The sequence below is a fragment of the Perognathus longimembris genome, chromosome 25 (assembly GCF_023159225.1).
Source record: "Perognathus longimembris pacificus isolate PPM17 chromosome 25, ASM2315922v1, whole genome shotgun sequence".
Lineage (NCBI taxonomy): Eukaryota > Metazoa > Chordata > Mammalia > Rodentia > Heteromyidae > Perognathus > Perognathus longimembris.
The window spans coordinates 13,041,348-13,060,217 of NC_063185.1; the positions used below are offsets into that span (position 1 = coordinate 13,041,348).

General features: G+C 52.1%; 1 protein-coding gene across 1 annotated transcript; it reads left to right on the top strand.

Moving 5' to 3' along the window:
• Positions 1 to 1,968: 1,968 nt before the first annotated feature.
• Slc36a2 (solute carrier family 36 member 2) lies at positions 1,969 to 13,780 on the top strand. Its single transcript, XM_048333895.1, has 10 exons — positions 1,969 to 2,240; positions 6,549 to 6,639; positions 7,755 to 7,843; positions 8,507 to 8,602; positions 10,348 to 10,432; positions 10,962 to 11,180; positions 11,498 to 11,596; positions 12,173 to 12,339; positions 12,624 to 12,793; positions 13,346 to 13,780. The coding sequence occupies exons 1-10, from the start codon at positions 2,089 to 2,091 to the stop codon at positions 13,615 to 13,617; spliced, it is 1,440 nt and encodes a 479-aa protein (XP_048189852.1). The 5' UTR covers positions 1,969 to 2,088; the 3' UTR covers positions 13,618 to 13,780.
• Positions 13,781 to 18,870: the final 5,090 nt, after the last annotated feature.

The following is an 18,870-nucleotide window of genomic DNA, read 5'->3' on the forward strand; positions in this document are numbered from 1 at the left end:
TATATGCTAATAAAAATAATCCTTTATTATCAATGATAAAGAAGTCGACTCTTTGAGAGATCACAAGAAATATAGTATACATAGTATATCATATATTGCATATAGATACATATAGGTGTGTGTGCGTGCGTGTGTGTGTGTGTAACTTGACACAGAGGCAGATGCTGGGTGCCAGTGGCTCACACCCGTCATCCTAGCTACTCAGGAGGCTGAGATCTGAGGATCGCAGTTTGAAGCCAGCCTGGGCAGGGAAGTCTGTGGAGCTCTTATCTCCGAAGAACCACCAGAAAACCAGAAGTGGAGCTGTGGCTCAAAGTGGTAGAGTGCTAGCTTTGAGTAAAAGAGCTCAGGGACAGTGCCCAGGCCCTGAGTTCAAGCCCCATGACTAACTCTCTCTCTCTCTCTCTCTCACACACACACACACACACAAACACACACACACACACACATTTCTTAACTATATCCAACTCACAAATATATAAATCACAAACAGAATCGCACAGGGGACCTGAAAGAATCCCAGGGGAAGGAGGAAGCCTGGAGAAATCTATCTTGAGTCTATCTCCTAGTTAGCAGTGAGATTATTTCAGGAAAGCTTTGGCTTATATAGTAAGCCCGCAAAGAGATGTTCGCTTTCAGAGATGAAACGATATGGGTTATGGCTTGAATACATGCTATCATTTGGGGGGAGGAGTAAAATCTTGGTCTGGCTCTTCTGTACAGGAGCAAGGATAATGACAGGTTCCAGGAAGTTCCCCGGACCTTCCTTAACTACAGAGTTTCCATCTGAACACCAGGAGTTCACCCCAACGCAAGTCACGCCCTCTTCGTGTCTTGCCCAGGAAAATGCCACTGGGAATTAGACAGTCCCTGTCTCTTCTTCCTTGCCACAGGAGATTCTTTTCCTCTGCCCCAGAGCCTCAGTTCAAAGAGGCAGCGACGGTTCCATCTCTTTTCGGCTTGAGAGAAGGCAGCTCTTGGAAGGAATCTCACAGCCCAGGCCGGTGAGAACTTGGGAAGGATGTAGGGAGGGGTGTACATGCATTTTTTTGGAAGCAGAAATAAGGTATTGGTTAGCAAAAAGAAAAAAAATTCTGGATTTGGGCTCTGGTTTCGACACTGTCACTTTCTACTATATGACCTTAGCCAGATTCCTTTATTAAAAAAAATAATAAAAGCTTTAAGTTGGGTGGCTCTCATGCCTGTCATCCTAGCTACTCAGGAGGCTGAGATCGGAGGACCCCGGTTCAAATCCAGCCCAGGCAGGAAAGTCTGTGAGACTCTGATCTCCAATGAACCAGCAAAAAGCTGGGAATGGGGCTGGGAATGGGGCTGGGAATGGGGATTATTGGTAGAACGCTTGCCTAGCGTGCATGAAGCCCTGGGTTCTACTTGTTGGTACCATATAAACAAGAAAAAAAATAAAAATAAGTAAGCAAAACTGATTTTTCTAAAAGCTGGAAATGGAGCTGTGGCTCAAGTGGTAGAGCAGTGCCTTGAGCACAAAAGCTAAGTGAGAGAGCACCCGGCTCTGAGTTCAAGCCCTAGTGCCACACACACACACACACACACACACACACACACGCCTTAGTTACTTCATTTATAGCACTAAATGAGAAAACATGCGGGGGGGATACAATGTCTACCCCTTAGCCAAGTGTTATCTGTGGAATTGAAACACCGTTTTTATTTATGTGGTACTGAGGAATCGAACCCAGGGCCTCCGGCATGCCAGGCACATACTCTGCTGGCACTAAAGCCACATTCCCAGCCCAGTAAATTAAATAAGACATCCCTGGTACAGTGGCTGTTCCTGTCACCGCCAGTGGGTGGCAGCAGTGAGGCCCTAACTCCCTCGCCCCGCCCCTTCTCCCTCTCCTCCCCTCCCCTTGGCTCTCTGGGCGGGAGGGGCGTGGCCTCCTGGAAAGTGGGCGTGGCTTTGCTCAGTCCCCCGCCAGAGCAAGTTGGGCAGCAGAAGGCGGCTGCAGGGGCCTTGAGCTTTTACACCTGCGCCCAACACCTTTCCCACTCGCCTCCCCCCACCTCAGGCCTGCTTGACACCCCGAGTTCGTCCTTTCCGAAGCAATCATGCCTGTGACAGAGAATGCCCGGGGTCCCCAGGAAGCTGCTGCCTTCACCCTGGACCATGTGTCATCTCCCCAAAGCACCAAGAAAGACTCCAAGTTCTTGAATGGAAACTCCGCAGAACCATCCGGGGTGGAGAGGAGCAAAGGAATAACGTGAGTGCTGCTTCCTGCCTCCCCCATTTCTGCCTTTCCAGCGTGCAAGCAGACATCTGGGCACTGACCCAGGATACGGTGGGTGGGTAGCCAAACCCTCCCTCCACCCCACTGCACAGAAGAGAAAAAGCAAGGGTGCAAAAGCTGCACTGTGGGGCTGTGTCCAATGAGAACATATTTAGTGAGTGCACACCCTGGGGCTTAAACCCAGGGTCAAGGCACTGTCCCTGGGCCTTTTTTCTTGCTCAAGGCTAGCTGTCTACCACCTGAGCCACAGCTCTATGTCTGGCTTTTGCGGTGGTTCATTGGCGATAAGTCTCATGTACTTTCTTGTCTGAGCTGGCTTTGAACTACTATCCTCAGATCTCAGCCTCCTGATTGGCTAGGATGACAGGCGTAAGCCATCAGTGCTGGCCTAAGCCTATTGATATAAAGGACAGAGGCTGTTTATCTTCTTGGATGACAAGGTGGGACTTAAGCTTGAAATCATAATGGCTTCCTACATAACTAAGCTTTACCCTCTCCCCGCTGGAAGCCCAGCCTCTTCCATTTGAGAACTGTACAGTACTTGGAAGATTTTCATTCCTTCGGTGGGGAAACCAGGGGGTCTGAGTGCAGGGGGAAACCTTGCTCCTTCTTCGTCTAGTTTCCTTGTATGCAGATCAGGGAAAGCAACTGCCCCTGTGAACACAGGAAGGCACTGGAGTAAGCCCAAGATAAACACGAAGCAAGCCACGCGCCGATGTCTCATACCTGTCATCCTAGCTACTCAGAATGTTGAGATCTGAAGATCGTGGCTCAAAGCCAACCTGGGCAGGAAAGTCTCTGAGACTCTTATTACCAAGGAGGGGAATGGAGCGAGATATGGACTCAAAATGGAAGAAACCTAACCTGGAGAAAAGAAAAAAAGAAAAAGCTCAGAGGAAGCACTCACGCCCCAGGACTGGCATAAAAATAAAAGACTGGAGAGTTGGAACAGGGAGCAGTTCCAGGAAGAAAAAGAGCCCGCACAGGCTGGCATTGTGACATTGTCCAGTCTCCTCAGAACCTGTCCTAAGGGATCATGGGAGGGTGAGGGCGAAGCACCCAGGCCATTGGCTGGACAGTAGAGGGAAATTTCTCAACCAGAGGCCATTAGGAGACCCAGCTGGCTCTGCTATCCTGAATAGACACATGGTTTGGTCGGCCATGTTGAAGTCAAGCCAGGGAGAGCCAGAGGGACTTGTGGCTTGGGAAGAAGTCATATGACGCACCAGAAAGCCACGATTCCCTGAAGTCAGTGCCCTGGGCCTCAATTTCCCCTCCTCTCCCTCCCTTTTATTTTCATGCCAGTCAGTCCTAGGACTTGAACTCAGGGCCCTGGTGCTGTCTCTCAGCTTCCTGGCTCCAGGCTAGCGCTCTACCACTTTGAGCCACTGCACCACTTCTGGGTCTTTTGGTGGTTCATTGGAGATGAAGAGTCTCACGGACTTTCTCGCCCGGGCTGGCTTCGAACTGTGATCCTCAGATCTCATCCTGATGGCAAGCGTGAGCTACCAGGGCCCTGGCCCCACCCTGGATAGAAATTCTCTGTGCCAGTGTCTTCTGGGTAAAAGGAAAAGATTGCTTCCCTCAGGGGGGCCCCACAGAAGATGGGTGCACAACCACCCCCACCCCACCCCCCACACACAGGTGAAGGCTAGTGATGCTGGTGACAGCCCAAGGTCACCACGACCTTGGGACTGGAACCCAGGTCTCCCGGCTTCCCCAGTTCAGAACCCTGCACCATTGGCCACACTAACCTGTTGACTGAACGGTGGAGCCCTAAATTCTGATTTCCCAAGTTCTTTACTTAGAAACTCCCTAAGTGACCCGTTGACCCTTTTCAAGTTGCAAAATGAGCCCCTCACTAGTACGGGGTGTGGTGCTGGGTCAGCAATGTTGACACCCACCCACAGGGAGAGGGAAAGACGCTCAGAGACTCAGCGCTGCCTTTAACCCTTGACACATCGATGGACAGGGACGATGGATTGAACGGGGCTTGACACAGAGATACGGCGATTCTTTCAAAAGAACTTTTTTTGCACCTGAGGTGATATACCTACTTGAGCTTTTTCTTTTTTTTTTTCTTTTTTTTGCCAGTCCTGGGGTTTGAGCTCAGGGCCTGGGCACTGCCTCTGAGCCTTTTTGCTTGAAGCTAATGCTCTACTCTTGAGTCACAGCTCCATGTGTGTCTTTCTAGTGTTTGATTGGAGATAAGAGTCTCACAGGCTTTCCTTCCGAAGCTGGCTTTGAACTGTGATCCTCAGATCTCAGCCTCCTGAGTAGCCAGGATGACAGGTGTGAGCCACTGGTATCTGCTTAGAAGCTGACTTTTCATCCCTTTCAAGTCTAGGATCCTTCCAGCGTTGCTCTGTTGCTTTTCAGATAGACTCCTGATTGGAAAGGATCTTCTGAATATAGAAAAACAAACAACAACAACAAAAACAACCTAATACTAAACCAGGCTCTGGTGGCCCATGCCTGTCATCCTAGCTACTCAGGAGGCTGAGATCTGAGGATCACAGTTCAAAATCAGCTAGGGTAAGAAGGTCCATGAGACTCTTAGCTCCAATGAACCACCAAAAAGCCAGAAGTAGAGCTGTGGTTCAAGCGGTAGAACTCCAGGCTTAAACAGGAAAAAAAAATAACCCTCAGGGACCAGCCCCAGGACTAGCACCCAAAACAAAACCACAAAACCACCTAGTACTCACGTGGAATCCAGGTACCCAAAGGAGCAGATGGTCTCGCGATTGTCCAACTGAGCGAGGTCCTTCCTCAACCGTCCTCTGATGACTGGCACCTGGGAGGCTCAGCCTTCCGCGCTCACCTTCATGGCTGCCTTAGAGAGCGCAGGGTTTTTATTTGTTCTTTGCTTTGGATTTGCTAAGGGCAGGTGTGTCATTCCCCAGATTTGACATTCTGGGCTCAGAAAGAAAAAAAAACAACAAACCAACCCTACCCTCTAGAGACCAATCCTCAAGTAACCTAAGCCACCTGACGTGTTTACCCACAAGCCCAATGACTCCTGTCTGCCCTTCTCCCTCGCCTTAGAGTTCATTTCTGTTGCCGGCCCGAGTCTGTGACCTTGGCCTAGGCACCGCCACCTCTCTGAGCCTCAGTTTCCTCGGCTGATGAAGTACCACCCTCCCTGGGCCTCAGTTCCCCCGTCTACAAACGAAAGGACGATGCTTAGCACATAGGACTACTTCATAGTCACCATCCAGCAGACAAAATGAGATCATAATACACAAACACAGCAGGGCAGCTCCCATGGAGAGTGCTGCCGTGCTCTGGGCTGAGCGTTAGCTGCTAAAATTGGCACGGTTCTGGGACGAGTCGGTTGCGTGCTTGGCAGGTGACCTGGTACGCGAGGCAAGCGTGCAGGATCTGTGTCCTTGCGTATCTGTATATCCTTCTATATTCTTGTACGCCCTTGTATATTCTTCTATGCCTGATATCCTTGTATATTCTTGTAGATCTGTATATCCTTGTGTATCTGGATATCTTTGTGCACTCTTGTATATATGTATATGCTTTATATCTTTGTATATGTGTATATCCTTGTAAACACTTGTAGATCTATATATCCTTGTGTATCTGTATATGCTTGTATATCCTTGTGTATTTGTACATGGCATACCCATGCATATTCTTGCATATCTGTTTATCCTTGTATATCTTATGTATTTTTGTGTATTTGTATATACTGTCATATCCATAGATATCTGTATATCATTGTATAGCCTTACATATCTGTATATCTTTATATATTCTTGTATATCTATATATCCTCATATGTCTGTATATCTTTGTGCATTCTTTTTTTTTTTTTGCCAGGCCTGGGGCTTGAACTCAGGGCCTGAGCACTGTCCCTGAGCTTCTTTTGCTCAAGGTTAGCACTCTACCATTTAAGCCCCAGCACCACTTCCGGCTTTTTCTGTGTATGTGGTGCTGAGGAATCGAACCCAGGGCTTCGTGCATGCAAGGCGAGCACTCTACCCCTAAGCCACATCCCCCCACCCTCTTTGTACAATCTTACCTATCTGTACCTCCTTGTACGTCCGTATATCCTTGTGTATCTGTATATTCTTATCTACCTGCATACCCTTGTATACCCTCACCTATCTGTTTATCCTTGTGTATCTGGATTCTGCATGCAGGTGGGGTCAGGAGCCCCGCCCCCCTCCCCTTCACATCAAGCCCGGTGTGAGCACGGGGGAGGGCGTAACGACGGACTCACCTCACCTCCGTACACCCCTCTCCTCACGTCACCTTCCTCTCCTCCAGAGGGTTCCAGACGTTGGTTCACCTGGTAAAAGGCAACATGGGCACGGGGATCCTGGGCCTGCCGCTGGCTGTGAAGAATGCAGGGATTCTGGTAAGCGGGAGGGAAGGCTGACCAAACCTGCAGGACCCAGGCGGTGGGGAGAGGCTCTGACCATTCACAAAAGACTCTAATAGCAGAAGCAGACTAGGGCTGGGAAGGTGGCCTAGTGGTAGAGTGCTCGCCTTGCATGCATGAAGCCCTGGGTTCGATTCCTCAGCACCACATACACAGAAAAAGCTAGAAGTGGCGCTGTGGCTCAAATGGTAGAGTGCTAGCCTTGAGCAAAAAAAAAAAAAGCAGCTCAGGGACAGTGCCCAGGCCCTGAGTTCAAGCCCAAGTACTGGCACAAAAGAAAAAAAAAGATGAAGACAAAGAAGCAGCAGTCTAGCTGGGTACCGGTGACTGTCCATTGGAGTATCTATTGTGGAACCTTTACTAGCCCCGAGTCGCACCCTTTGAAAGCTGTTAGCTTTCAACCATGAAGAACAAGACTCTTAATGGGCGCTGGTGGCTCACGCCTGTCATCCTAGCTACTCAGGAGGCTGAGATCTGAGGATCATGGTTCAAAGCCAGCCTGGGTTGAGAAGTCCCCGTGAGGTTCTTATCTCTAATTAACTACTCAAAAACTAGAAGTGGTGCTGTGGCTTAAGCGGTAGAGTGCTAGCCTTAAGCACAAAGAGCCTCAGGGACAGCGCCCAGGCCCTGAGTTCAAGCCCCACAACCGACAAAAAAGAAAAGCAGCCTTTCTGACTTTGCTAGGGGGATTAGTAGTTGTGTGTGTGTGTGTGTACCAATACTGGGCTTGAACTTCGGTCCTCATGGTTTCACTTGAGCCACATCCCCACTTTGTTTTTGTTTGGGGGGGGGGCATTAATTGACAATGAGTCACATGGACTTTCCTGTCCAAGCTGACTTCAAACTACAATCCTCAGACTTCACAGCCTCCTGAGTAACTGAGATTACAGCTACTGGGGCCCAACTTCTGCTAGAGATTCTATTTGAAACAAACAAACACAAGCAACCCCCCCTCACGGATCCAGCTAGCAGTGGCTGGCGCGTGCACCTGCTAGGAAGTGCGTGGTATTTGAACCGTGGCTCCCTCCTCACAATGCTGGTCCACAATTCACAGTCCTCTCTCTGGCTTGTCCCTGCCTCGCTCTCTGCAGGTGGGCCCGCTCAGTTTGTTGGTGATGGGGTTCGTGGCCTGCCACTGTATGCACATCCTGGTCACATGTGCCCGCCATTTCTGCCACAGGTGAGGACAAAATGGCTCCCGGAGAACATAGGTTTCTCAGGATCATTCCAGAAGTGTACTATGGGGAAGAAGAGCGTGCATTTTCATTTTGTTGGCTTATCTAGAAAATTGGATGGCGGGGGGGAAAGAAAGAAAGAAAGAATCCTCGCCCTATCGTCTCTCAGTTAATGTTTGGAGCCTCCAATGAGATCACTGGGCGTGGAAAGCGCCTCACCTATTCAAGGTGCTCATTACTACTATATATATTTTTCAGTACTATTCCTGTGGCTTGAACTCAGGGCCTGGGCACTGTCCCTGTGCATTTGGCTCAAGGCTACAGCTCCACGTGCAGCTTGTTAGTGGCTCATTGGAAAGAAAGAGTCTCACAGGCTTACCCACCCCTGCTGGCTTTGAACTGTGATCCTCCGATGTCAGCTTTCTGGGATGGACCACGAGTATCCGGCATTACTGTAGCTAGGTAGTATCTGAGTCTCTCAGTAGATAAGGAAAACAGAGCACCATGGAATTATATATGGCCCGAGTGGCTTTGAAGCACGAAGTCAAATGGAGGTTCGGGTCCCCAAGTTCCTGCGCTCTGTCTCTTGGTTGTTTATGTTTTTTTTTTTCACGATGGGATCTTCATGCAGCTCCTTCGTTCAGCTCTGTATGCGCTTTCTCCTGCAGGTTTAACAAGCCCTTTATGGATTATGGTGACACTGTGATGCATGGACTGGAAGCCAGCCCCAGCCCCTGGCTCCAAAGCCACGCCCACTGGGGGAGGTACCTTGTTCTTGCTTTGTGGGATGAGGGATGAGAAAACTGGCCTAAGGTGGTGGATCACTCCTGGAATCCCAGCTGCTACTCGGGAGGCTGAGATCTGAGAATCACAGTTGAATCCAGCCCAGGCCCCAAAGTCAAAGAGATTCTCATCTCCAGTTGACCGTGGAAAAAGCCAGAAGTGGAGCTGTGGTTCAAGGGGTAGAGAGTTAGCGTTGAGCAAAAAAAGCTCAAGGACAGCACCCAGGTCCTGAGTTCGATCTCCAGGACTGGTGCACATGCACGTGTGTGTGCGTACACACACACACACACACACACACAGAGATAAAATTAGTAAGCAAAGTTTCCCAGGCCTTAACAGGCAGCCTAGAGGATATATCCTAATTTATTATGTTCAATAGAGAATTACTCATAAAACAGCTCCTTAAAGCAGCACTGGCGGCCTGTGCCTGTAATCCCAGCTCTCCAGGAGGCTGAGATTCAGAGGATCCATGGTTCAAGGCCACACTGAGAGGAAAATCCCAAGCGGCTCCATCTCTAAGTAGCCAACCAATCAAAAAGCTGGACTGGAGGCGTGGTTCAGGGGGTAGAGTGCCAGTCGTGAGCAAGAAAGCCAAAGCTGTTCTTGGTTTCAGTTCTTTCCACCGGGGTCCCACCTTCAACCTCTCAGCAGAAGTGGGGACAATGGGCTCCCTTCTCCCCCACACTGGGCTCTGTTCAGCTTCTCCGGTTTCCCTCCTCCCATTCAGGCCCATTCTTTCGCATTTGCTATGGGCTGCTTTGTGTCTGCTAAATGCTGGAGTTGTGCAGAGCTCGGACACAGCCTCCTTGTCCGCCTGCCCACGCTGCTCCCTCTCTGACCTCGATCCACATTCTTCGGCCTTTCTCTGTTCCTTGCAACCCAGCCCTGCAGAACCTAATAGGGAGCTGCCATCTTGATGACTCCAATGGAAATCCAGCACCGAGCCTCAGCTCTGCGGCCCCTTCCTTCCCCTCTCCCCCTGTAACCGCCATCTTCCTGGGGATCTCCCATTCCAAAAAAGCCCACAGGTCACCTAGGTCATCGCCCTACCCTTCCCCCATCCCTGACCGGGATGCCGAGCATGGAAAGTTCCAGCTCCCCTGGTGTCTTTGCCAAGGCTTTCATTCTGGCGTCCTAAGAGTCACAATTCGGAGCAGATGCCATCTTTCAGCTCTATTAGTGCAAAAAACAAATCTCTACATTGTGTGTGTGTGTGTGTGTGTGTGTGTGTGAATGTGCGTGCGTGGGCGCTGCCAGGCGCCTGTCCTGGGGCTTGAACTCAGAGCCGAGGCACTGTCCCTGAGTATTTGTGCTCAAGGCTGGCGCTCTACCACTTGAGCCACAACTCCACTTCTGGTTTTCTGGTGATTCATTGGAGATCAGAGTCTCATGGACTTTCCTGCCTGGGCTGGCGTCGAACCGCGATCCTCAGATCTCAGCCTCCTGAGTAGCTACGGTGACAGGCGTGAGCTAGTAGCATCTTTTATATCTTTTATAACAGAGTGTTTTCTGCTCCCTCTCTACCCCTCTCCTCCTCCCCCCCTCCTCCTCCCCCTCTTCTCCTCCCCCCTCCTCCTCCTTCTCCTCTTACTCCTCTTCTCTCTCCTCCTCCTCCTCCTCCTCTTCCTCCTCCTCCTCCTCCTCCTCCTCCTCCTCCTCCTCCTCCTCCTCCTCCTCCTCCTCCTCCTCCTCCTCCTCCTCCTCCCACCCCCTGGCTCTCTTCTAGGCACGTGGTGAGCTTCTTTCTGGTTGTCACTCAGCTGGGCTTCTGCTGTGTGTACATTGTGTTTCTGGCTGATAATTTAAAGCAGGTAGGACCTCCTGGGGAAGGTGGGTGGAGGAGGCCGGGAGAGGTCAGTTTTCCTCTGCTGGTTTCTGCCTAACTCCGTGCCTCTGAAACCACAGAAGAAAAGCCAGACATTATCAAACCACACAGATGTGCCAAGTGTCTCTGCCATGATGTTGGCCACGATTCCTTTTTTGCCCAGTAAGCCAGCACCAGTGGCTCACACCTATAATCCCAGCTACTCAGGAGACGGAGATCTAAGGATCACAGTTCAAAGCCAGCCAGGGCAGGAAAGTGCATGGGGCTGCAATCAACCACCAGAAAACCAGAAGTGGCGCTGTGGGCTCCAAGCAGTAGAGCGCTGCTAGCCTTGCGCGGAAGCAGCTCAGGGACAGCGCCCAGGCCCTGAGTTCAAGCCCCACGAGTGACAATCACATGAAACGACAGAGAAAGCCAGGCAGCTCGCGGGACAGGAGGCAGAGCTGGGAGGAGGGCGCCGTGTTTCTTCGGACGTGGCTTTGAGCCCCGGTGCCCTTTCCCCCACGCTCCTGCAGGTGGTGGAGGCTGCCAACAGCACCACCAGTAACTGCCACCACAACGAGACCGTGGTCCTCGCCCCCTCCATGGACTCGCGGCTCTACATGCTCTCCTTCCTGCCCTTCCTGGTGCTCCTGGTTTTCATCCGCCACCTCCGGGCCCTCACCATCTTCTCCCTGCTGGCCAACGTCAGCATGCTGGTCAGCCTGTTCATCATCGTCCAATACATCGCCCAGGTTGGTACATCCGCCCCGATGCCGCCCTCGGGGGTGAAGCCCAATGAGCAGGGCTTTGAACTCATGGCCTGGGCCTTGCCCCTAAGCTTTGAAAATCACTCAAGACTAGCACCCTACCACGGTGAGCCACACTCCACTTCCAGTTTTCTGGTGGTTCATGGGAGATACGAGGCTCACCGACTTTCCTTGCCCAGGCTGGTTTTTAAACTGCCATCTTCCCATCTCAGCCTCCTGAGGAGCTGGGATTACAGGCGTGTGCTACCAGCTCGGGGTGACAATGCCTCTCCTAGAACTGCTTCATCGTGTTTCTCCTCCAGGGGATTCCGGACCCCAGGCGGCTGCCTCTAGCAGCCAGCTGGAAAACCTACCCTCTCTTCTTTGGAACGGCCATTTTTTCCTTTGAAAGCATCGGTGTGGTAAGGTTTGGCGGAGGGAAGGGCTTCTCCTGTGATTTACCTTGTGGGGAAAAAGGGGTGAACTCTGAGCTTCTGGGGTCCCCTTAGACATGGCCTTGGCCCTGCTGGAGACGTGTTGGTACTGAGGCTTAAACTCAGAGCTTCATGCTCTGAGCATTTTTGTTTTGCTCAAGGCAGGCGCTCTACCACTTGAGCCACAGCCCCACTTCCAGCTTTGTGGCGTCTCATTGGAGATCAGAGTCTCATGGACTTTACTGCCTGAGCTGGCTTTGAACTGTGATCCTGCGATCTCAGCCTCCTGAGTAGCTAGGATGATAGGTGTGAGCCACGGGCACCCAGCACCATTCATTTCCCTTTTCAAGGCTTACTACTATTCCAGGTCCATCCTCTGGGTGGACCTTGGGCAAGCCTTCTCCCCATTGGCTGTTGTGAACCATACAGCTGTGAGCAGTGTCCATCAGCCCAATTCTTCAGTTCTGGGGTAGGGGGTGGGGGTGAGGAGTCATGTTCTGACGGGGCGTGGCGTTTCCTGCGTGTTCACGGAAGTCTCTCCTTTCCACCGGGCTGTGCCTGTAGGTTCTTCCTCTAGAAAACAAGATGGCGGACCCCCGCCACTTCCCAGCCATCCTGTCCCTGGGACTGTCCATCGTGACTGCCCTCTACATGGCCATCGGGGCTCTGGGCTACCTTCGTTTTGGAGAGGACATCAAGGCCAGCATCACCCTTAATCTGCCCAACTGCTGGTACCTGCGTGGGCTTCGTGGGTGGCGGGGATTGAGGGGTGGCTGGACTCGCCCTGGGAAGCCAAGACCACCGAGACACCCTCCCCAAGGCAGAAGGCGCCATTGGAACCCTGGGAGCCTCCCACGCTGAGTTAGGACTGAATCATCTTTTTGTGGTTGATGCTCCTCTTGGGGCTCTCCAAAGGTCTTCCTCCATCGTAGCCAATGGAGGTCCGAGGGTCCAGGGCCCCCGTGGGGAGGCAGCGATCGGGAGTGGCATGGCTTGGGAAATGTCCATCTTGCAGGCTGTACCAGTCAGTGAAGCTGCTGTACCTCGTGGGCATCCTGTGCACCTACGCCCTGCAGTTCTACGTCCCCGCCGACGTCATCATCCCCGCCGCCCTCTCCCACGTGCCCAAGGGCTGGGCACTGCCGGTGGATCTGCTCATCCGCCTCGCCATGGTCGGCCTGACTTGTGAGTGCAAAGCCCCACCCCATCCCCCGCCCGTCCCCCCATGGCTGCCATTCACCTTGAGACCATCTAGGCCTCCAGGGTCATTTTTCCTCCCCCCCCCCAAGAACGAAAAGGTATCTGGGTGCTGGTGGCTCGCTCCTGTCATCCTAGTGACTCAGGAAGCTGCAGTCTGAGGATCCCGGTTCAAAGTCAGCCTGGGCAGGAAAGTCCATGAGACGTTTCATCTCCAACAGATCCCCCCTCCCCCTAAAAATAAAAGCTAGAAGTGAGGCCGCAGCTCAAGCAGTAAAGTAATAAAAATTTCAAAAGCTCAGGGATGGGCTGGGAATGTGGCCTAGTGGTAGAGTGCTTGCCTAGCATACATGAAGCCCTGGGTTTGATTCCTCGGCACCACCTACACAGAAAAAGCCAGAAGTGGCGCTGAGGCCTTGAGCAAAAAGCAGCTCAGGGACAGAGCCCAGGCCCTGAGTTCGAGCCCCAGGACTGGCTAAGTAAAGAACAGCTCAGCCAAGCCTGGGGTGCTCTCTCCGCCCTGTCCCCCTCTCCCCGCAGGCGTGCTGGCCGTCCTGGTCCCGCGCCTGGACCTGGTCATCTCCCTGGTGGGCTCGGTGAGCAGCAGCGCGCTGGCCCTCATCATCCCGCCCCTGCTGGAGATCACCACGTACTGGGCGGAGGGCATGAACCCCCTGCTGGTCGCCAAGGACGCCCTCATCAGCATCCTGGGCCTGGTGGGCTTCGTGGTGGGCACCTACCAGGCCCTGGATGAGCTGCTGGAGTCGAGAGGATCTCTCCACTTCCCCAACGCCACCATGTTCACTCAGTGAGAAGGAGCCGGTCCCCCCTCCGATCCCACCAGCCTACCAGCGCCAGGCTCACCTGTGTGCTTCTCTGTCATGCGCAGTGGCTTCTGTGTGGCTGTTTTACTTGTCATGTTTTCAAAACAAACAAACAAATGGAAACAAGTGAGGACTTGCCCCTCTCCGAGATGTAAATGGTCATTTTAAAATTTAAAAAAAAAATAACTAAAACAACTTTTTCTTTGTCTCTCTTTATTCCTTTTTTTTCCCCTTCCCATCACAAGCTTTCTACCCACATTGAGAACTCCCCACACGAATGTTCTGTGTTCTATCCAACCTTTTTAAAATTTTAATGCCAATCCTACTGCTTGGTCTCAGGGCCTGGGTGCTGTCTCTGAGCTTTTCCCCTCTAGGCTGGCTCTCTACCAATGGAGATGGAGCCACAGCTCCACTTCCAGCTTTTTTGCCGGTGAGTTGGAGATAAGAGCCTCATGGGCTTTCCTGCCTGGGCTGGCTTGGAACCACAATCTTCAGATCTCAGCCTCCAGAGTGGCTAGGCTGACAGGCAGGCTTTTCTTGGTCCTTCCCACCGTGAGCTTTGCCATCCGGAGTGGAGCTATTCTAGCAGTTGCCACCAGGGGGCGCCCAAGGTGCATCATCAAGTGGCAGACGTTGGTGCCAGCTAGCTAGGGCTGACAGATTCTGGGAGATCAAATGTGTTCCCCTTCCTTCCCCGTTCTTTGGCCAGTTCGAGGACTCCCGGGGGAGAGAAAGGGGTGGACATAATGCCAGCGTATACAACTCTAGCACCGGGGCTGGGAATATGGCCTAGTGGCAAGAGTGCTTACCTTGTATACGTGAAGCCCTGGGTTCAATTCCTCAGCACCACATATATAGAAAAGGCCATGCTGTGGCTCAAGTGGCAGAGTGCTAGCCTTGAGCAAAAAGAAGCCAGGGACAGTGCTCAGGCCCTGAGTTCAAGACTCAGGACTGGCCACAAAACAAAAACAAAAACAACTCCAGCACCGAGATAAATGGGAGCCAAGATAAGCCCTGTGAGCGCGTTTCGACTCTCAGGAAGGAGGCCTTCGTGCTAAAGGGCGGTACGCTTTCCAAATCACTGGATCAAAGTGTAGCCCGGCTCAGAGATCCCAGCCTCAGACCACACACACACACACACACACACACACACACACACACACACGCATAGTTGTGTGCCCTTAGATCTTGCCCTCTGAAATCTGTTTTCTTTCTCCCTTGGCAGTATTGACAAGATGTTGTACCACTTGAGCCACGGCACCAGTCCTCTGCTGTGCTGGTTATTGGCATCCATCTCCTTGCTAGAGTTCAGCATACCTTGCTTGATGCTGAAGACCAGCCTCAAGTGTGATCCTCCTATGTGTGTGTCTCTGGGGGATGATCACCGCTTTCTCCATGGCAGGGATGCGACATATGAACCACGCCATTCATTGGTTGAGATGGAGTCCATGGAACTTGTACGCCCAGGTTGGCTTTGAACTTATTGCCGCCATCTCTACCTCCCAAGTAACTAGGATTATGAACCTGAATATTTGTGCCTGGCTCTGTCTCTGAAATCTTGCCACAATATTCTTGATTACTCAAGCCTAAAGCAAATTCATGTGTGTGTCTGTGTCTGTGTCTGTGTCTGTGTGTGTATGTGCGTGTGTGTGTGTGTGTGTGTGTGTGTGCACGTGCCATCCCTGGAGCATGAACTCAGGGCTGAGGAGTTATCCCTTAGCTTTTGTCCATTCAGAGCAGATATTGTACGGCCTGAGCCACAGCTCTACTTCCAGCTTTTTGCTAGTTAATTGGAGATAAATGTCTCACCAATTTTCCTGCCCAGGCTGGCTTCGAACCATGATCCTCCCATCTCAGCCTCCTCAGTTGCTAGGATGACAGGTGTGAGCCACTGGTACCTGCTAAGTTTCTTATAGTAAACTGGAAAAATGTCCGTAAATTCCGCTTCATAATGTGAGCTTATAGCTCTTCCATGTCAAGAGGCTACATCTATTTTCACCCCTAGGAGTCTGTTATAATCTTGTAACACACACACACACACACACACACACACACACACACACAAGAATATGGAGGAGGACGGTGTGTAGGTCTGGAACTGTCACAATGAAACACCTTCATCTGACCAATTACCTATGTCAGCCTACGCGTGGTAAAGACCTCCTAATTCATCTCCCGGCTGTGACCCCCCAAGGAAGAGGCCAGCGGGGCCCTGTGCAGATGTGAATCAAACTCTTCTCTGCTCAAACCCCAAGGGCATCACAACGGTCTACAAACTCCCCCCACCCAAAGCCATTCATCTCCCACCAGCTCTCCAATTAATGTCTTAATAACGTCTCGGGTGTGGCTGTATCATATATCATTCAAACCAGAATACCTCCAATTATGAAAAGAAGCAGATTCTGGGTGCCAGTGGCTCAGGCCTGTCATCCTAGCTACTCAGGAGGCTGAGCTCTGAAGATCATGGTTTGAAGCCAGCCCAGGCAGAAGAGAGACTCTTATCTCCAATAAACCACTCCAAGTGGTAGAGCGCTAGCCTGGAGCACAAAGAGGCTCAGGGACAGCACCCAGGTCCTGAGCTCAAGCCCATAACCACCACCAACAACAACAACAACAAAAAGTAGAAAAGAAGTTTAATTTCTAGGATTGAAGGAAGAGGAAAAAAAGGAGGATGTAATTGGGCTCAAGGTTTCAAACATTTTAGCCCATGGTGAAAACCATGATTTGGGACCTGTGTTCAAGTTTTGGACACAGAGTAAAGCTGCTCACCTTCTGCCCACCAGGGAGCAGACAGGAAGGAAGGGCAGAGCTCCCTTCCAAAGTCCCGCCTCCCTCCCAGTGACCTCACTTCCTTCTACCAGGCCCAAGCTCTGAAAAGGTTCTCCCAGCTCTCAAGAGTTTGCCTTTGGACCAAGCCTTTCATAGATCAGCCTTTGGAGGGATATAATAGCACCCAACTTCACTTTTTTTCTTTCTCTCTAGAAATGAGCACCAGTGAACATCTTTCTCCACCTATGTCTTTCTGCTGGGTCTGTTTCCCTGTAGCCCTAAGAGTTTCTGAATATCATGTGAAGAAAACTGTGGCAGGATTTCCACCCTGGTGTAATGTCAGCCTGGAGAACAATTCCTAGCACACATGAGGTGCTAAATAAATCTTTGGGGGGGTGGGGAAGGGGTAGAGAGACAAGCGATTTCCCTCCCGTTTGTCTATACACTCACTGCTTCCCAAGTAGGCGGTCGTCCGTCTTCTCTTCCGAGCCGGTGGCTTTCGATCAGGATCTGAGTGCCACTCTGTCCTGCCTGTATCCAGCAGAGGGAAGCGCTGGTGACAGGCCCCGCACACAGCCACTCCTGTGTCCTGATCATCCTGTTATTGGCTAGCCAGCCTCCATTGTGAGGTAGCTCTGGCTTCCTCCTTGCCCAGAGCCAGTGAGCCCTGAACCTGGAGGATACTTGCTTTCTCCCAGTCAAGACTGGTCTAACTGGGAGCCGATCGCCCAGGGGAGGCCTGGCCAGGTGTCCAAGCCATTGCAAAAGGGGAAACCGAGGCTGATCCTGAGATGAAACGGTCCTGAAGGCTCCGGGAGCCAGGTGAGCTACCCACCCCCAGTGTTTCCTGCCCATCCCCCCCCACCCCCACCCCCAAGTCACATGGTTTGGGCTCCAGCCAGGCAACAGACGCCCTCAAAGAGCAGGAGCTGTGTAGCATCATAGGATGGACACGATGGCTTCCTCCACACCCAACGTGTCCTGCATTGTGCTAGGCTGCCCCGCTGCGCCTCGGCCCCCTGCCCGCCATGCTGAAGTCACTGCTGAGCAAGGATTACCACCATGGCTTGGCCCCGGGCGGCGGGTCTCAGAGCCCCTCAGAAAGCAGCAGAAGCCGCAGCAGCAGCAGCAGCAGCAATGACACCCAGGACAAGGCGGCTCTCTCCGAGGAAACAGACACGCTGTCGTAAGTGGCTCCCGGACCTTCGGGTTCCCTGCTGTTTGGGGGGCGGGGGGGGGGGGACTCCATATCAGGCCCTGACTTCTCTCTCTCTCTCAAGGTCCTCATGCTCACTGAGGAAAGAGGAGCCTTCAAAGCCGGGTGGCCGGGCGCCAATGGCTCACACCTGTCATCCTAGCTACTCAGGAGGCTGAGATCTTGAGGATGGCGGTTCGAAGCCAGCCTGGGCAGGAAAAAGTCCGTGGGACTCGTTTCTCTAAAACAACTTTCCCCCTACCTCTCCAATCACAGGATGATGCAAACCCTGATCCACCTGTTGAAAAGTAATATTGGCACAGGGCTCCTGGGCCTGCCCCTGGCCATGAAAAATGCCGGCTTGTTGGTAAGAAGCCTCTACATTGGCTCATTTGAGGGGTGGCGGGGGGGGGGGGTGTCTCTAAGACCTTTGCACTCTTGCAGATCAGATCAGGAGCTGGGAGCGGGGAGCTGGGAGAAATATGTCCATTGGGCACCGGTAGCTCACGCCTGTCATCCTAGCTACTCAGGAGGCTGAGATCTGAGGATCGAGGGTCGAAGCCAGCCCAGGCAGGAAAACTGGTGAAACTGTTACCTCCAATCAACTTTTAAATAGCCCTAGCGGCGCTGTGGCTCAAGTGGTAGAATGAGTGCTAACCTTGAGCAAAAGATGCTCAGGCACAGAACCCAGGCCCTGAGTTCAAGCCCCGGTACACACACACACACACACACACACACACACACACACGTCTGTCAATCACCTGGAGCTGAGGGCCTTTCCTCATAAAGCCTCTGCACAAACAATGTAATTCAAGGCCCCAAGGTTCCACCTCACCCCTCCTCATTCATCCACAGGAAGCCAGGCCTGATAGTTCACACCTGCAAACCCAGCTAGGCCCCCCCACCCCCCTCCCCCCTGCCCCTGCCCCAGGCAGGAAGATCATTAGGAAAACTATAAGGATTCTTAAGGGCAGCCTTGATAAAATTAGTGAGATCCTATCCCAACAACAAAATACACATCCAAAGGAAGCCAAGCGGATATGGCCTAGTGGCAAGAGAGCTTGCCTCGTATACATGAGGCCCTGGGTTCGATTCCCCAGCACCACATATACAGAAAACAGCCAGAAGTGGCACTGTGGCTCAAGTGGCAGAGTGCTAGCCTTGAGCAAAAGGAAGCCAGGGACAGTGCTCAGGCCCTGAGTCCAAGGCCCAGGACTGGCCAAAAAACAAAACAAAACAAAGGAAGCCAAGCACCTGGTAGCTCAGGCCTCTCATCC